Source organism: Vidua chalybeata, unplaced genomic scaffold (assembly GCF_026979565.1).
Source record: "Vidua chalybeata isolate OUT-0048 unplaced genomic scaffold, bVidCha1 merged haplotype W_reject_29, whole genome shotgun sequence".
Lineage (NCBI taxonomy): Eukaryota > Metazoa > Chordata > Aves > Passeriformes > Viduidae > Vidua > Vidua chalybeata.
In genome coordinates, this window is record NW_026530352.1 from 139,781 (window position 1) to 158,283 (window position 18,503).

Genomic DNA, 18,503 nt, shown 5'->3' on the forward strand with positions numbered 1-18,503 from the left:
TGCCAGTGCTGGGGTGGATGTTCAAAGCAAAGATTCCCTCCACCCACCATGCCACCAGTGCCACATGGAGCAAGTGGATTGCCCTTATTACGCAGCGCGCCCGGATTGGAAAATTGAATCGCCCTGGGATTTTGGAGATAATTACAAACTGGCCTGAAGGTGAAAACTTTAGTCTTGCAGATGAAGAGGAGGAAGTGGCACATGCTGAAGAAGCGCCACCATATAACCAACTGCCAGCAGAAGAAACACACTATGCTCTTTTCACTGATGGCTCTTGCCGCATTGTAGGAATGAAACGGAAGTGGAAAGCAGCCGTATGGAGTCCCACACGACGAGTTGCGGAAGCTACTGAAGGGGAAGGTGGATCGAGTCAATTTGCTGAACTCAAAGCGGTTCAACTGGCCCTGGACATTGCTGAAAGGGAGAAGTGGCCAAAACTCTACCTCTACACTGATTCATGGATGGTAGCCAATGCTCTGTGGGGGTGGCTGGAGAGGTGGAAGAAAGCTAATTGGCAGCGTAGAGGAAAACCAATTTGGGCTGCTGATGAGTGGAAAAACATTGCCACCAGGGTAGAGAAGCTACCGGTGAAAGTTCGTCATGTAGATGCCCATGTCCCCAAGAGCAGAGCCAATGAGGAACACCAAAACAACCAGCAAGTAGATCGGGCTGCAAAGATAGGGGTATCAAAGATAGACTTGGATTGGCAACACAAAGGGGAATTGTTCTTGGCACGATGGGCCCATGATGCCTCAGGCCATCAGGGTAGAGATGCCACTTTTAAGTGGGCACGAGATCGAGGGGTGGATCTAACCATGGACAGTATATCTCAGGTAATCCACGACTGTGAGACATGTGCTACCATCAAACAGGCCAAGCGGGTAAAGCCCCTGTGGTACGGTGGGCGGTGGTCCAAGTACAGATATGGGGAGGCCTGGCAGATTGACTACATCACACTGCCCCAGACACGCCACGGCAAGCGTTATGTGCTCACAATGGTAGAAGCCACCACAGGATGGTTGGAAACCTATCCTGTGCCTCATGCTACGGCCCGTAACACCATCCTAGGCCTTGAAAAGCAAATTCTTTGGAGGCATGGTACCCCTGAGAGGATTGAGTCCGACAATGGAACTCATTTCAAGAACAGCCTTATCAACACTTGGGCTAGGGAACATGGCATTGAGTGGGTGTACCATATTCCCTACCATGCACCAGCTGCAGGAAAAGTAGAGAGGTACAATGGATTGTTGAAAACCACACTGAAAGCATTGGGTGGGGGATCTCTCAAGAATTGGGAACAGAATCTGGCAAAAGCCACCTGGTTAGTTAACACCCGAGGCTCTACCAGTCGATGGGGCCCTGCCCAGTCTCAGCTTTTGAATATAGTAGATGGAGACAAAGTCCCAGTAGTGCATGTTAGAGGCTTGTTAGGAAAGACAGTGTGGATCAATTCTGCTTCAAGTACGGACAAACCCATTCGTGGGATTGTCTTTGCTCAGGGACCAGGTTGTACATGGTGGGTAATGCAGAGAGATGGAAGAACACGATGTGTACCTCAGGGAGATCTGATTGTTGGGTGAGAACTATGTATAAATATCACTGTTTGCTGAATACTGCTGCCATTGTCTGTGTATAGTTGTATATTAGATGTATAATGTATCTATTTATAGGGTTTGACTATATATATTAGTTTTAGTAGTAAGCTGACGATATGGGGATAAGGGGTGGAATGTCCTAGGGTGGCTGTATGATGCCTTTATCCCCAATCATCTGCCCTGTTTATGTTGAAGTCTTGTTCCAAGAGTGAAAGGAGGAGGGAAGAAGCTCAGGGTTTGTTTTCAAAAAACTCACTCCCTCCTCCACATTCCGGCTCCGGGACGGTGTTGTCTGCAGACGGACGGACAGCGAAACAGAGCTCTCCTTTGCTTTTTCTAGTTAGTTTTAGCTAGCTGAGGCAGAGAAGTTCCCTGGACTGTGGTTTTTTTTCCCTTTCTCTGGACCTGCTCTGGACTGAACACCAGAAGAGCATCAGCAGCTCACATCTGTGGCCCAGCGGGCCGGGCCTGGGCCGCGGCATTGCCAGCGCCGGAAGGACTGGTCAGAGACTGAGTGAGCTGAGCTGCAGCCCGGGGGGGATTTGCTCTGAATTTGTCTCTCTTGGAGTGGCAAGAAGTCTTATTGTTTAATATTGTCTAAGTTCTCTTGTGTAATAAACAGGTTTTTTCCACTTTTTTCCTCCAGAGGTATTTTCTCCCGAACCGGCTGGGGGGAGGGGCCAATTGACTCTGCTTTCCTAAAGGAACCCTTTTGTGGGGGGGGAGGGGAATTCTTTCCCCAGACTTGCCCTGAACCAGGACACTTGCCAAGCTTCCACGTAGGATTATTATTATTATCCAGTTAACATCATATTACTGTTATTAACAGACATCTATCCCTAGAACCAAAATGGGCCCAAAACCTGTTCAGAGTCTCAAAAACCTTGGTGCTCTTTCCCTCAGGGAATAGCAGCTAGACAGGACAGTTAACAATGGTGAAGCAAAAGGCTTCTCTTACCCTGCTAATAACCCTCCTTGAGGGGGAAAGTTCACTGAACTAAGGGAAATCGATTAAACTTACTCCCAGAAAAGCAAAACTTACCTTCTCCACATCCTCAGCTGCAGTCGCTGTGTACTGCAGAACTTCACTGCTCTCACTGCAAAGAACACAGAAATTGAATTCCCCTGATAAAACTGCTGTACCCATCCTCCCCTGCTGCTCCAAAAGGAACAGAAATGAAGTTAAAAGGCATAAACACCAAACCAGAATCATTGCCATTTTTTAGACTGCTCCTAGAATTCCTGTTGCACCTGTCAGCTGCTTCTTGGCTGGTGGAAAGTTGCTTTTAAAGGGCAAATGGCCTGGATATCTACGTAACTTCAGCTGGAAAATTTTTTTTTAAACCACACATGTGATTTTATTTTCATTTACTTCGTGTGGATACTTGCCCCTATTACAACTGCCCAATCTACTTGAAAATAAGTGAAATTTTCAGTCTAACCCAAAACTGTGGTAGATTTTCCTTTTTTCCAAGTGCATGACTAGCTGTGAGTCATTTCAAGACAAGAATGCATTCATTTGTCACTATTTGCTCAGGCTGAGCTAGCTGAATGAGTACAAGTGTAGGCAGCATGATCTGTAAGTGCAAAAACTTTTTTAAAAGGTAATGTTTCCTGGTTAGAAGATTGCTTTTTTTCATCAGCCAGCAGCCTTCAGAGAAAAGGCACTTGCAGAGCAGAGCCACAACAGGAGCTCCTACACGAACCTTTCAAACCACACATGTTCAGCCACATTCAGCAATAGCTGTTTCCAGCTGGAGAAGCTGGAAGGTCCTGGAATAGCTGCTCAATGTGGACGTTATACCAAACATCACACAACAAAGTTTAGGAGTGTGGAGAAAAATTGGTAGAATCCCAGAATGGTTTGGGTGGGACAGGACCTTAAAGCTCACCCTGTTCCATCTCCTGCCATGGGCAGGGACACCTTCCACTACACCAGGTTGCTCCAGGTGCTGTAGGACCTGGCCTTGGACACTTGCAGGCATGGGGCAGGCGCCTGGAATGAGAGATTCTCCTCAATATCAGCCCAAGGGAGAGGTCAGCCTTCAACAGAGCCTGACACCAGCAACTGCATTAAGGACACCGATCAAATCACTTCATCCCATCTCTTGATTTGACTCTGCAGATTATCAGGGCTTCATTAAGAGAAAGCAGCTGCTCAGTGACTCTGCAGATTATCAGAGCTTTCCTTAAGAAAAAACAGCTGCTCAGTGGAAGCAGTGCTGGATATGAAAGAGAACATTACCAATCTTAAGGCTCTGCTCCAGGAAAAGAGAAAAATCAAACAGAACCCAAACACTGTTCCAAATCACCAGGCAGTACCTGCCACAGCACCCAGCTCACAAATCTCACTACCAATAAAAACATTAAAGACATTCGTAACAAGTCAACTAGAAAGAAAGCATCAGTTTTAAGGCAAAAATCCACTATAAACCACTTCAGGCAGCATCAGGCCGCTCCAGTGAAACAGCACAAGATAACAGGAGTTTTGCCCAGTAACAAACTGCTTTTCAAGGAACAAGCAAACAAACGCCAACGTGGAAAGCAGGCAGGAGTTTGCTCAGCAGTCTATAGCAACTCTTGTTAGCCTGTTTGGACCAGATTTTGGGCATTACCAGGAGTCAGGGAATCAAAATAGGCAGACTAAGAGGTAACAGGTAGCATGAACACAGCCCTCTGCGCCACTGACAGCAAACAAACAGCTCAGGCAGCTGTGGCTTCTGCATTTACCCCAGATCGGAGCCACCCTGAGGTGCACAGAGCTGGATTCACACACTCCCAGCTCCCCCACAGCCAGGGGACAGAGACACAGATCAGTGTGACAGGCTGCTGGGAGCCCATCCGCTGCCAGGATGCTGAGCAGAGGGGGTTTGCCCAACAGGGGCACTGACCTTGCACAGAGGGCAAGGAGGTGAAATCACAGCAGGATTTAGGATTTAGCCTCACTGAGCACCACAAGATGCACCTGGGGCTTGATCTGCTCCAGAGAACAAGCAGCAGCTTTCTCCCCACCAGTGACTGCAGCAGTTTGCTCTCAGGGAGATGACATTCCCAAGGCTTCCCATTCCCTTCCAAGAGCCACGTGCTGGCTGTGGGGACACACGGGGAGGCCGCTGACCACATGTGACACCAACAACCCCTGCCTGCACGAGTGACAAGCTCAATATCGAGTTACCCGCTTCAGGAGCTGGCAGAGCCACCACACTGATCCACCTTGGGAGATGCAGCAAGCCCCAGGGGGACACAGGCAGGCTACAAAACACCTGGGAATCTACTCTGATTTCTATCCTGCACGCACCAGAACTTACACAGTTAATTCATCTGATACCCTTTGAGAGTTTCCCTTCCAGAATTATGAGGGACCATAATTCTGCTTTTAGATTTTTAGGACAATTTTAATTTTCCTAGAGCTCTTTTATAAGAGCTGGGAGAGCTGGCAAGCTCTGTTTCATCCAAGGTTTACAGGGCACACGTTTTTGCTTCCTAGCTAGAGGAAGCCAGGGGAGCCCAGCAAGAGACAGGACACAGGGAATGGCTTCCAACTGCCAGAGGGCAGGGTTAGAGGGGATATTGGGAAGGAACCAGGGAGGAACCATTGAGGCCCTGGCACAGGGTGCCCAGAGCAGCTGTGGCTGCCCCTGGATCCCTGGAAGTGTCCAGGGAAGAGGCCAGGTCCTAGAGGGCTTGGAGCAACCTGGGATAGTGGAAGGTGTCTCTGCCCATGGCAGGGGGTGGTACTGGATGAGCTTTAAGGTCCCTCCAACCCAAACCATTCTGGGATTCTGGGACAACTGAAAGCACTTCTTGAGGAGAGAAAAGCCCTAAAGCCTTCCAAAAAGGCCTGAGAAAAGCTTGTATTGCATCACTCTCTCCTCAGGTTGTGCAAACACACACAGCCATAGCTGTGGCATTCTGCACACCATTCCTGAGCCCATTTTCATCTTGCAACACTGGCATCAGGCTTCTGGGATGGCAGAAGTAACTACACTCACACAGTTCTTATGCTGTGAGTGCAGCACCCCTTCACGAGGCCACAATACTGTACCCTGCAGCACAAGGAGGATTTTTTCACATGATTTGTTGATATTGGCAGAGATTTTAAGGTTTGCACACATTTTTGCTCAAAGATCTAAGAGGTAAAACATTTTGCTTTGCTAACCTGATCTCTGGTAGGAAGGTCTTCTTGTAAGCATCCTCAATGCTCTGGAGATAGGAAGGAGACACCTTTTTCTCATATGGCTACAAACAAATAAACAGAAAAAGCTGTGGAATTAGCTTACTTTCTTTTCCCACCAGCACAGACTCCAAGGTCTGCTCCACCACCTGCCAAGGGCTCACTCTGGGATAAACAGTCAAACATCCAAGTGAACCACATGCACACGAGTGAAAGTTTCAAAGAATTAAGAGTTTTATTTGGAGTGTTTGGAATTCCTTACATGCCGTAAAATATCTAGAGCAGCCCCCAGCTATCCAAGGACCGACTGATCCTTGCTAACTACACGTTCCAGGGAGCTGTAATAGCCAGTCAGAAAACAGGAGAAGACTGTCTGAGTCCACCTTTTCTATAGGGAGGCCAAATTTGCACCTATTTCCACAGTTTCAGACAAGTGCATGGGCAAACACCCACTCCAAACTCCTGAGAAATTTCATGGATATCATCCCTGCTGTTAACCAGTTTGCTTTCCACACAGTGTACTTTCAATGCTACATTTACAAAACACCAGGAATTTCTCTCATCTACCGTGTGTTCCCCAAATAAATCCTACAGAGCTCAGCACCCAAAAAGTCACAAGCTACATCAGCAATTTCTGTCCAAAGGTTTCAAAAATGCCACTGATTTTCATGCTCAGAAGGGCCAAGAACTCACAGGTTCCCCCAGTACATGAAGAACTTCTTAATTGAGAACTTTTTTCTAATAAATCAAAGCCTTCTTTTAATCTATCAGGTCTCCCAGAGTTAAACTGCATTTCCCATAGCCTTTCAACAAGGCAAGACAAACATCCTTGAATCCTCGTAACACATCTGCAAACAGTTACAAGTACACATCTAAGTATCAAAGAAAGAGGGGAAATAAACCCCAAATTACAAACCTTACTTACATTAGTCATTCCCCAAAAGCACCCTACAGCTTTCCTGAGCCAAGACTAGCTCAGTAATGCAGTCATCCAGCAGTGATTTGCTGGAATTCAGGGAGTTAAGTGAACCTGCTGATCCCAGGTGACTCACACATGAACCCCAGCACAGGGCTGAGGCAGCAGTCAACTGGGAAGCAGGAGCCAGGGACCCCAGCTGGCCTCCTGGCACTCAGGAATAAGAAATAGATCATCTCTAAGTGCATTGCAAGCAGCACATCACCTGCCCACAGCTCCTGAAGTGGCAGCTACAAAAATGCACCTGCTCTTAAAACAATTTCTCATTCCACAAATGACAGCATATTGATGCAGTCACACAAAAAGTTGATTTTTGCCTTTTTTTTTTTTTTTGCCTTTTTAAAGCAAGCATACAAGAATACCCACACAGTCACCACCACCACACAGATCTCACACCTCAAAGGACAAGCAGCTCCTCAGAAGCAGCATTCAGCAGCAAACCCCACAGGACTCCATACAAGGTGTGATTACAACAGACATTAGCAGGCAGCAATTGTGAGAGACAAGTAATAATAAAGATAAGAGAGAACTAGGCAATAATTAGAGATCAAATTACCTTGCCTTTCTCTTTAATCCTCTTCTGCACTTCTGGGACAGGCACATCTACATAAATGACCAAGTGAGGTGGCAGCAACTCAGAAATGCTGATCTCCTTGACCTCTTTGTAGTGATCAAGGCCTGTGTAAAACACAAACAAATCGCATTCCCCACCTCTGTATTTGGAGTCTCTTCTTCTGGGCTCACAGAGCAAGTTCAGGGTATGCCTTTCCTCTAACAGAATTCAGGAAGTTTACAGAAAAACTTTCTCCAGAAAACTTCCATGCACTGAGATCTAAGAATCTAAACCCAGTTGTAGTAAAGAGGGACTTTATTCCTGGCTCAGGTTTACAGGAATCTCAGCTTTTCCTCCACCATTTAGAGACAATAAGCAGCAGTAGCTGTAATCAAGATTTTTGTTCCCTAAGGATTCCAGTACAATCCAAACTGGGATTTTGTATTAAACTGTGGATTGCTGGGCTTTGCTGCCTCAGCAATGCAGACACAGGTCATCATTATCAGCTCTCAAAGCCATCCAGTAACTTACAGCAGGTGGCAAAAAACAAATATATACACCTCTTAAATCCAACAGCAAAACCAGGAGGCAGTCAAGAAAACAGTTATGTCCACCTCAGGAGCAGCCAAAAGAACAGATTTGCTAAGAACATGCAGCAACAGCTCAGGAGCTCAGCACCCATAACCCCAAACCAAATCACTCAGGTTGGCAGGAACATCCCCAAATCACCCGGTTCAAGCACTCTGCTGAGAACTCCACCCACAGCGTTCCAAGTATCTCCAGGGGGGAGATCCCAGGTGATTTGCTCCAGGGTTTGACTCTCTTCACAGCGAAAAAGGGTTTTTCCTTACAAATGAAACGCTTTGCATTTCAATTCCTGCCCTTTATCTTTTGTCTCCTTGCTGCCACTGAAACCAGACTAGCTCCACCCAGCAACATACAACACATGAACACTGAACCTTTAAAGGAATCCCTCCTTCCAAGCAGGAATGTTTTGTTTCTTTTTTAAAGTAAAGTTAACTACCAGACTCCTGAGAGATTATGGCCAATCAGCTTCCTTTTGCTGGCAGGAACTCACATCTCTTGTGGACATATCCCTGCTTTAACATGGTATCCAGGAACACGAAGTCACTGTAGGGAGAGCGCTCCAGCACCACGCCTTGACCTGCAAGGGAGAGCAGGCTCCAGGTTGGAACAAAAGGAGCTGCAAGGTCCCTTCCAGCCCAAACCATTCCATGATTCCCCAACCTGTGCTGAGCAGGTGCTCCAAGGCGTCGGCGTACTGCAGGACTCGGCTCCCGAAGATCCAGGACTGCAGGCGGTACGAGTGCCCGTCGGGAGACTCGGGGTCCGCGTAGAACTTCTCCAGGCTACAGAAGGCTGGGTGAAAGGACAATAATCTGCCTGGGAGGCTCTGCTTAGTTGCTTCAAGTTGTCCCTTCCTTCCCAGACCAGATACACAACAACAACAAAACAAGTGTCCCGCCTTTTGCACTAGTGGATCCTTTGTGAATTTCCAAAGACAGTCTGGGTGCCTTTTCAGCTGCAACCCTTCTGTCTAGACAGAAATCCTGTCCGTGACGCCAATTTTAATGTCACGATCCGCTTCTTGCAGGGTGTCGTGATGGTTCTTTTCACCGATCCCAAAAGTGCAAAAAGGCAAACAACAAGGGACTATCAGTTAATCACAACAAATGCACCTTTATTAGGGGCCAAAACAGTAAATGCAATATTGGGGATCGGAAAGGAGATAAAAGGAGAGAGAGAGAGAGAAGAGGGGTATGGGAATAGCTACCAACACAGGCGAGATCCTCAGTGGTCCGGACGACGGGGTTCCGTCTGTCGTGTCGGGGGAGTCTCCGAAGTTCTGGTCGACTCGGGGCTCCAGTTATAGTCCACAGAGGAAAGAGGGGGGAGCAAGTGTAACAACGAAAGTCCATTGTAATCGCCACGCGGGAACAGGTGAGTCCACAGAAACCACCAAAGCAAGACGAATCCAATGAAGAAGAAGTCCATTTGAATCACTGAAGGGAAACAGGTCATGTCATTAGTGGTCAGACCACCAATTTCCCCTCCTCCCTATAGCAGGGGTCTCAGTCTCAGTCCTTGGGAGGAGGGTTCTCATTCTTTGTTTGTCACACTGGTAACGAGGCAGATGAGGGGTCTTCAATGAAGGACCCCGGGAGTCACCTCAAAAGTTCATTTGGCTTAAGAATGGAGATTAGAAGCAGGCCGCGCATCAGGCTGTCCCGTGCTGGGTCCACGTCAGGTCTTTGCCAAGTCCTTGCCAACTCCTTGCCAAGTTCTTGCCAGGCCTTGTTCGGAACAGCTAGCATGACGGTTCAGTGGTTGCACCTGCACTGTGTCCTGTTCTAAGCCGGAACTGCAGTGGAGGAAGGGATTCTTTCTCATGGCAATCAGAAGGCAGAACGGGTAGTGCGCATGCGCAGGGCAGCTCTCAGCCACACTACCTGATAGTGCGGGTAGTGCGCACTCTACCTGATACAGCGGGTGGTGCGCATGCGTGGCACGGGCTGTCCCTGGCGAGCGAGGGGAGCGCGGCGCGGGGCTTAAGTCGGGGCTTGCAAAGGTGCTTTAGGCGCAGCCCAGCTGATAGCGCAGCGGGCGCGCGGGCACAAGCCGCGTTTTGAGGAGCTGCTTTGAACGCCGCTAGCTGATAGCGCAGCTAGTGGGAGCGTGGTACAAGCTAGGAGTTACAAGCACCGCTTACAAGCATCGCTAGTTGGTAAAAAGCTTGCAAAAGTAGCCAGCGAGCCCGGCTGGGCTAAGAGTTAAGTGTTTGTTATACAATAGCACTTGCCTTCAGTGTGAAAAGCTGTCACTGGTGTAGGAGGAGGGGTTGGGGAAGGCAGTCTAGGGTTGCCATGGGAAACAGCAGTTGTATGAGTTCTCCAGCCCCTTTTGTAAGAGAATTGTACCCTCCCCTGTCCTGTCAGTTATTGTTCAAGTCTGCCCCTTAGCCTAGAATCTTCTCTGTTCCACGTTTTCCCTTTGGTTCTTCCACCAAGAACACTCCTTTCCCTTTTCCCCACTGGTTAATGTTATATTTCCCCTCCCTTTAGCCTTCTCCCTGTGATAAATTGAGGCGAATAATTTGATTCAGCCTTTTGAAGGTCAATTAGAATTTTATTAATTACAGCAAGCAGTAGCAAGCAAAACAGCGCTGGGTGGGTAGGGGTCTCCTAACCGCCCCTCCTGCAGTGTCCCACACTGCAGTGCCCCACACCCCACCCCCTTTATTCAGTCTCTTTTATAGTTTCTTGGAGGTTTCTTCATTCGCGTCTCTTGTGATAGCGGTGGGCGTAGCTTGAGCATCCCTCTGCATCGTGTCTGTGTTGTGTCGAGGCAGGTGATCGTTGGTTTCACAATCGGTTCCGGACAGTGATGGGCGTACCCGGAGCACTCCTACGTTGTCTAGTCCGGTGGCCGTTGCCTGGTGGTCGCTGATTTCATAATCAGCTCCGGCCATCCCCCAACATCCTTAGCCTGTGTCTGCAAGAGAAGCTAAGAAAAGCTCCCTAAATGGTGATTAATCATACTTGCGGTCTTGCGTTTTGCAATATGTCTATAGCCTTGCAATATGCCTATAGCCTTGCGGTTTGTAGCAGTTGCTTCTTTATTGTCCTTTTTTTAGTAAAACCCACAAGTTGCTGTTTCCCAACTTCACAGATGCTTCCCCTATCTCCTAACAAGCAAGCTAGTCCCTCATACTTTAATTTTATTTTTCCTCCTTTAATATTCCAATTCCTTTGATGAACAAACAAGTTACCACAGTTTATCACAATCCCCCATTTTCTCTTTTACCATTTCGTTCATCAAATCGCTTTGCTGTTTCATAGGCTAGAAGTAAAGTGTTTAGCATTGTCCTGACTAGAAACACCACTAGGACAGAGCAATAGAAAACTTATAATTCGCCAATAAGGGTGGAGTCCTAGCCTTGATTTTGTTTTGTAATATCCTGTTTTCCCCTTTTTGGCTTGCTGCTCCCTTGGTGTTTCGGAGGCACTTAGACTGGTCCTTTGAGGGATCCTAGTACTCGGCTGGCAATAGTTGGAGCATTTCAGCATTGTTCCACTTAGAGGGGGCTTGGCCTTTTCCTCTCTGCCTCGCTCGCCGACTCGGGTGCTTCGAGCCGCGAGGTAAACCATCTTCTCGGCAGCAGCAGTACTCGCCTGAGCGTCCCCTTTTCCGCTCCTGCCTAGCCTTGTACTGTTCCCAGTTCTTATCTTTGGCCAGAAGTGGGTTGCAAGGAATCCCCTTCAGTTCCTTTCGACAACACCCTTTTATTATCTGAGCAGCAAATGGAGTGGGCTCGTTAGTATGAAAACAAAAATACTCAGGGTATACTCCCTTGGTAAATAGTTCCCACCACTCAGATCCAAAACTGACCCACCGATTTTCCAGTTCTCCTATCCTTGGCACAGTTTCAGTTAGTTTTCGCTGAGTTTTATAGCACTCAGTACAAACCCCAATTGGTGGTCTTCCCCTCTGGCAATGGACCCACCACCGTTCTTGGCAAATTTTACATATAAAGCACACAAAAGGATAACAATCTCCACAACCTTCCTTGTTACAAATCACTATATAGTCTTTAGCTAGTTTGTAATTGTATCCCTTTGCTTCCCCTTATGGTTGATTTGGATGATGTCCACAGAGTTCATTAGTTTTTCTTAAGAGTCACTTGCAAGTTCCCAGGCTGGCTAGTCACTCTCCACTGGTTATTTGTGGCAACCGGGCCTTTCACTCGGCTGGCGTGAGTCCACCCCTTTTCGGCCGTCTTGACTGCCGTTTCTGTGATACTTGATCTCCTGGTTTTATCTTACGGATTGGTGGTCTCTGTGCCAACACTTCTTTCTTCCTCAAGTCCTGCCTTCTGCTCATAATTTGGGTGATGTAAAATTTAATATGAGAATCTTTTAGGCAGGGGTGATCTTTGGGCATTCTAAATAACATTTCAAATGGAGAGATTCCCACATTAGTTTGGGGTTGAGTTCGAATGTTCAATGACATTTTTGTTTCCAGCATTAACTTTGTGAGGTTTTTTTTTTGGTGTTTTTTTTTTGGTTTTTGTTTTTTTTTTTTTTTTTTGTGTGTGTGGTTTTTTTTTTGTTTTTTTTTTGTTTTTTTTCTCCATTCATCCTTTCCACCCTCCCGAGCTCTGTGGATGCTATGGGGTGTGATATTTCCATTGAGTTCCCAAATCTGTCAGGACATCTTTTGCAACTTTAGAGGTGAAATGGGGTCCCCGGTCTGAGTCTAAACACTCAATTAATCCATACCGGGGGATAATTTGCTCTAATAATACTTTTACCACAGTGTTCGAAGTAGCTCGGGCCGTAGGATAAGCTTCCATGTAATGGGTTAAGTGGTCTACCAGTACCAATAAATATTTATACCTCCCCACTTTTGGTAATTCTGTAAAATCTATTTGTATATGTGAAAAGGGTCGTTGTACCAGTTCCCTTCTGCCCATTGGTATTTCTCTTAATTGTTGTTTATTTATTCTTTGACAGGTTAAACATTGTTGGGTTACCTGTTTTGCAAGATTATAGACCCCTATACACATATATTTAATTGCAAATTGGTCAACCAGGGCTTGAGTTCCCCAGTGGGTTTTCTCATGGATTGCTTGCAGGAGCCTCATTGCCATTCCTTTTGGGAGTACCTCCCGCCTGTCCGGTAGTATCCACTTGCCTCCCTCTTTTTCCTTCACCCCCATTTGGTTTAGTTTTTTGTTTTTCCTGTACCGTGAAGGCTAACACATGGTTAATGGGTCCATGGAACCGGCAATGTTTCTCTTGGGGGTCTTCACAGGCACACTCATGATTAATGAGTCCGTGGCACCATCAATGTTCCTTTTGGGGGTTATCACAGGCACACTGTATCGAATCAATTCCATATGCATCCCAACAAGCCCAACATGGTTCTTCCTCTAAGTCAGCTCCACAAGTGGAGCAATTTTCCCTTTGTGCGACCCCCCCCTTATATGGTTTTAAACTCATTAGAGCTGCCTTTTTCGCCTCCTGGTCGGCTAAGTTATTTCCCTGTACTGAGTTTCCCATCCCCACTTGATGTCCTTTTACATGAACAATAGCTATTCTTTCCGGACCTCTCAAGGCCTGGAGCACTTTCCGAATTAATTCCCCATGTATCAACCCCTTTCCCTGTGAATTGATGAGTCCCCTTTCTTCCCAGATTTTACCAAATGTATGAACCACCCCATAAGCATATTTTGAATCAGTAGAAATGGTCCCAGCCTTTCCTCTTAGCAGTTCTAAAGCTCTGAGCACTGCATACAATTCACATGCTTGTGCTGACCAGCTGGGACTAAGAGGACCAGATTCTATTTTCTTAAGAATCTTCCCATCCACAATAGCATAGCCAGATTTCCTTTTCCCTTCAAGGACCCGAGAGGATCCATCTACATAATATCGATATCCTTCTTCTAATTCCTCCTCTTTGAGGTCTGGTCTTATTTTTGTTTGTTCCTCTATTTGCAAAAGACAATCATGAGTTAGTCCCACAACTGGTTCCCCATATAGAAACTGGGCTGGATTTTGTAAGCTTGTGGTTTCAATACTTAACCTAGGAGAAGAAATTAGGATGCCTTCATACTTTAGGAGGCTGGCATCTGTTATCCATTTATCCGCTTTTTGTTGTAGTACGCCACGGATGTTATGAGGAGATAGAACCTTCAGTTCACTCCCAAAAGTTATCTTTCCTGCTTCTTCTACCAAAAGGGCAGCAGCCACTATCGATTGCAAACAGGCAGGCCACCCTCGACTAACAGGGTCGAGAAGCTTTGAAAGATATGCCACTGGTTTCTTTCCGCCAGCCCATTCCTGGGCTAACACCCCGTATGCCACCCCTTCATTGACATTAATGAATAAAAAGAATGGTCTTTTTAGATCCGGGAGGCTGAGAACCGGGGCATTGACCAATTCAGTTTTCAATGATTTTAACCGGGTCTCATCCTCAGAGCTCCACTTTAATAGCCCATCTGTTGTTAATTTTTCATACAGAAATTTAACTTTCCCACTAAAATTTTCAATCCATTGTCTGCAATACCCAAAAAGTCCCAGTAACTGTTGAACCTGCCTTTTAGTTTTTGGAGCTTCCAGGGAAAGTATTCCTTGGACTCTATCAGTATCCAATTTCTTAGTCCCCTGAGTCAGCCAGTGTCCGAGGTACTTAACTTCCTCTTCCACGAATTGTAATTTCCACTTTGAAACTTTGAGTCCCTTAAGGCTTAAATAATTTAGGAGTTTTATAGTTTCTTCCCTTACTTTTTCTTCTTCTTTCCCTGCAATTAATAAATCATCTACGTATTGTAGAAGCACAATCCCCTCCCCCTGTGAATATTCTGCCAATATTTGTTCCAGAGCTTGCCCAAACAAATTTGGGGATTCTGTAAACCCCTGGGGAAGGACTGTCCACCTCAATTGTTGTTTTCTATGGGTCTTCCCATTCAAAAGCAAAATAATCTCTAGAAGTTTCCTTAAGGGGACAGGCCCAAAAAGCATCTTTAAGATCTATTACACTATACCACTGGTTTTCTGGGCCAAGTTGGCTTAAAATAGTATGTGGATTGGCTACGACCGGGAATCTCTCAACTGTTCTTTTATTGATTTCCCGCAAGTCATGCACCAATCTGTAACTGCCATTCGGTTTCTTTACCGGCAGAATGGGGGTATTGAAAGGGGACATGCAGGGTTCTAAAAGTCCCTTTTCCAAAAGTCTCTTTATTTCTGTTTTTAGTCCTTCCCTCCCCTCTTTGGGTATGGGATATTGCCGAATCCTGACAGGGATTTCTGGGTTCCTGATAGTTACCTCAAAGGGTTCAACATTTAATTTCCCCACACTGTCGGGGGTATACCAAACTTCTGGGTTAATCTTTTTCTCGTCTTCAGCCTGGAGAGGATATAGTTTCACTGTTAGTTCTCCCTTTTTTGCCTCTATCCCTATCCCCAACTCGACCATCAAATCTCTCCCTAATAGATTATAATCTGCTTCTGGAACTAGTAAAAATGACCCAATTCCTAATTTAGAATCACTTTCTAAGAGTACATCCTTAATTACAGGTACTCCAAAGGGTTCCCCTTTGGCCCCAATCACCTGTATTATTTCAGGTGAAACCTTACACCCTTGGGGAAGGGTCTGGACGGTTGATCTCTCCGCCCCTGAGTTCACAAGGAACTCATATTCTTGTTTTTAATTTTACCAGGGGCTCTGTTCTTTCTCTTGTCCCCAGTAGATAGAGCCCCCGACCCCCTTAATCTTCTTTGAACTGTTCCTCATCAGCAATCTTCTGCCGACACTCTCTCCTCATGTGTCCCTTCTTCCCACAATAGAAACAGACAATGCTCTCTCCACCTCTCGACTTCCCTTCAAACCAAGTCTCGACTTCCCTTCAAACCATCTTCGCTGGACGTCAGTCCGACCTCTGGACTGACCTCCAGTTCCCCCCACCCCGGGGACTCCGCTGTCCCCCCCCACTGCTGCTAACACGATTCCAGACTGCTTTTTAAAACTCTCATCCTCTCTCCCAACACACACCTTTTGAGCCTCTCACAACAACTCATCCAATCCTCTCGCCTGCCATCCCTCCAACCTCTCCAACTTCTTCCGAATGTCCACCCAAGAATCGACCACAAAATGCACCTTCAAAAGTGTCTCACCCTCTGGGGTATTGGGGTCCACCCCTGAATACAACTGGAAAGCTTTCTTCAATCTCTCCCACTATCCAAAGAGCTGCATATTCGCTCTCCTCTTGGTTAAAGGGCTCTTTGGAGTTAATATATATATATATTTAGAGCTTGACAGATCCAATCCTCAAACGACCCAAACACGGGTCTCCCCCTATCCATTTACTCCCCCCAAATTTTCATACAATAATGGATCATTTTAACCCTATCTTTTCCTTTTCTAGAAGGAAAGGCATCCCAATACTTTACCGTTAAGCCTAGTGGAAGTTTTACCGAGATTCTCCCACCCATGGGTTCAGCAGATTTACTTTTTTCTCTGACCCATCTTCTAGAGTGCCTTCTCACACTCAACACAAACAATACGACAGTCGCTTCCCCCAATTCGTGGCCTACTCCGTCGCCGGATATGGGAAACGCCCTACTATGGGGTCCACACTCACTTGGGGAATCTGAGCTGCCAGTTCCCCTCTCACACACACATTCGCATTTGCTACACTCCAGGACTCCCACCCCTGACCGAGCGACCGAGCAGACCGGACTACTCACGTCTTTCCGGCGCCTCCGTTTCTCCACCGGGGCTTCGCCCTGTGTGTCTTCTTATTCACCTCAATCACCCCGGGACTACACACCCCTAAACGACTCTTAAAGACCCCGTTTCCGGGGTCGAGGCTTTGTCCCTTTCACATGCACTCCGGAGCCCGCTTGTACGGGGCCCACCGTCTTTTTCACACGCACACGCATTCCGGAGCCCGCTTGTACGGGGCCCACCGAGCACATACACTTATACTAAATTAGTAAGCCGAAACTTGGGGAAGTTTCTCCGGGGATCCCCCGCCCCAGGAACTTTGACGCAGTCCACCTCCGCGTCTGGGTTAGGCCCGCTTGCTCTCCTCCTAACCCAGGAGCCTCCCCACCGAGGGTAACTCGACGCCGAGGGGGGTGCAGCTCCCCCCCTCCTACGTCCCCCAACCCTGGATGCTCTTGGAACATTAGTCCCTCAATCCAGCAGGTTTGAATCAACCCTGGATGCTCTTAGAATATTAATCCCTCAATCCAGCAGGTTTGAATCAACCCTGGATGCTCTTGGAATATTAATCCCTCAATCCAGCAGGTTTGAATCAACCCTGGATGCTCTTGGAATATTAATCCCTCAATCCAGCAGGTTTGAATCAACCCTGGATGCTCTTGGAATATTAATCCCTCAATCCAGCAGGTTTGAATCAACCCTGGATGCTCTTGGAATATTAATCCCTCAATCCAGCAGGTTTGAATCAACCCTGGAAAAAGGAGGCCCACCACCCACCGGGGGCTACTTACGCTTCCTGCGTGTTCACTCTTCCGCGGTTCTTCGTGCACAAAGATTAACGGGGGTAACTTTGCTTGCTACTGAGTTTTAGGTTCGTCGGTAAAGGCCCAAGGAGGAAGCCCCCCCTTAGGTCCACCGCAAAAAGGCGGTGGGGCGCCTCACGCTAGTGGGGCCTCCGTCCCGGGTTTCCTTTATCCGAGTCACGGCACCAAATTGTGATAAATTGAGGCGAATAATTTGATTCAGCCTTTTTAAGGTCAATTGGAATTTTATTAATTACAGCAAGCAGTAGCAAGCAAAACAGCGCTGGGTGGGTAGGGGTCTCCTAACCGCCCCTCCTGCAGTGTCCCACACTGCAGTGCCCCACACCCCACCCCCCTTATTCAGTCTCTTTTATAGTTTCTTGGAGGTTTCTTCATTCGCGTCTCTTGCCATAGCAGTGGGCGTAGCTTGAGCATCCCTCTGCATCGTGTCTGCGTTATGTCGAGGCAGGTGATCGTTGGTTTCACAATCGGTTCCGGACAGTGATGGGCGTACCCGGAGCACTCCTACGTTGTCTAGTCCGGTGGCCGTTGCCTGGTGGTCGCTGATTTCATAATCAGCTCCGGCCATCCCCCAACATCCTTAGCCTGTGTCTGCAAGAGAAGCTAAGAAAAGCTCCCTAAATGGTGATTAATCATACTTGCGGTCTTGCGTTTTGCAATATGTCTATAGCCTTGCAATATGCCTATAGCCTTGCGGTTTGTAGCAGTTGCTTCTTTATTGTCCTTTTTTTAGTAAAACCCACAAGTTGCTGTTTCCCAACTTCACAGATGCTTCCTCTATCTCCTAACAAGCAAGCTAGTCCCTCATACTTTTATTTTTCCTCCTTTAATATTCCAATTCCTTTGATGAACAAACAAGTTTCCACAGTTTATCACATCCCGATTGTACCCTCGAATGCTAAACCCTCCTACCCCTACGCAGTAAAAGAATCCTCACCCCGCCCTTCGGGGCTCTCGGAATCTGCCTCCCTTCTGCTTCGTTGTCTCCCTGTTTGCCCCTTCTGCGACCCTTCAATAAACGAGCAGGATTTCAGCAACCCGAGTGTCCCTCCCGTTCTTCTGGTGGACCCTCAGATGTACCAGCTATCCGAGCTTCGTGCCGAGTGCCTAAAAGCCCCCACGGCTCGGC

General features: G+C 47.2%; 1 protein-coding gene across 1 annotated transcript; it reads right to left on the reverse strand.

Annotated features, from left to right (window-relative positions):
• Positions 1–2,577: 2,577 nt before the first annotated feature.
• Positions 2,578–8,682, reverse strand: LOC128783207 (NADH dehydrogenase [ubiquinone] 1 alpha subcomplex subunit 10, mitochondrial-like; the record flags this gene model as incomplete). Its single annotated transcript, XM_053933840.1, has 5 exons — positions 2,578–2,692; positions 5,755–5,834; positions 7,302–7,423; positions 8,377–8,463; positions 8,547–8,682. Coding segments are annotated over 5 exons (525 nt in total), but the record flags the coding sequence as incomplete, so codon positions are not given.
• Between the last annotated feature and the right edge of the window lie 9,821 nt (positions 8,683–18,503).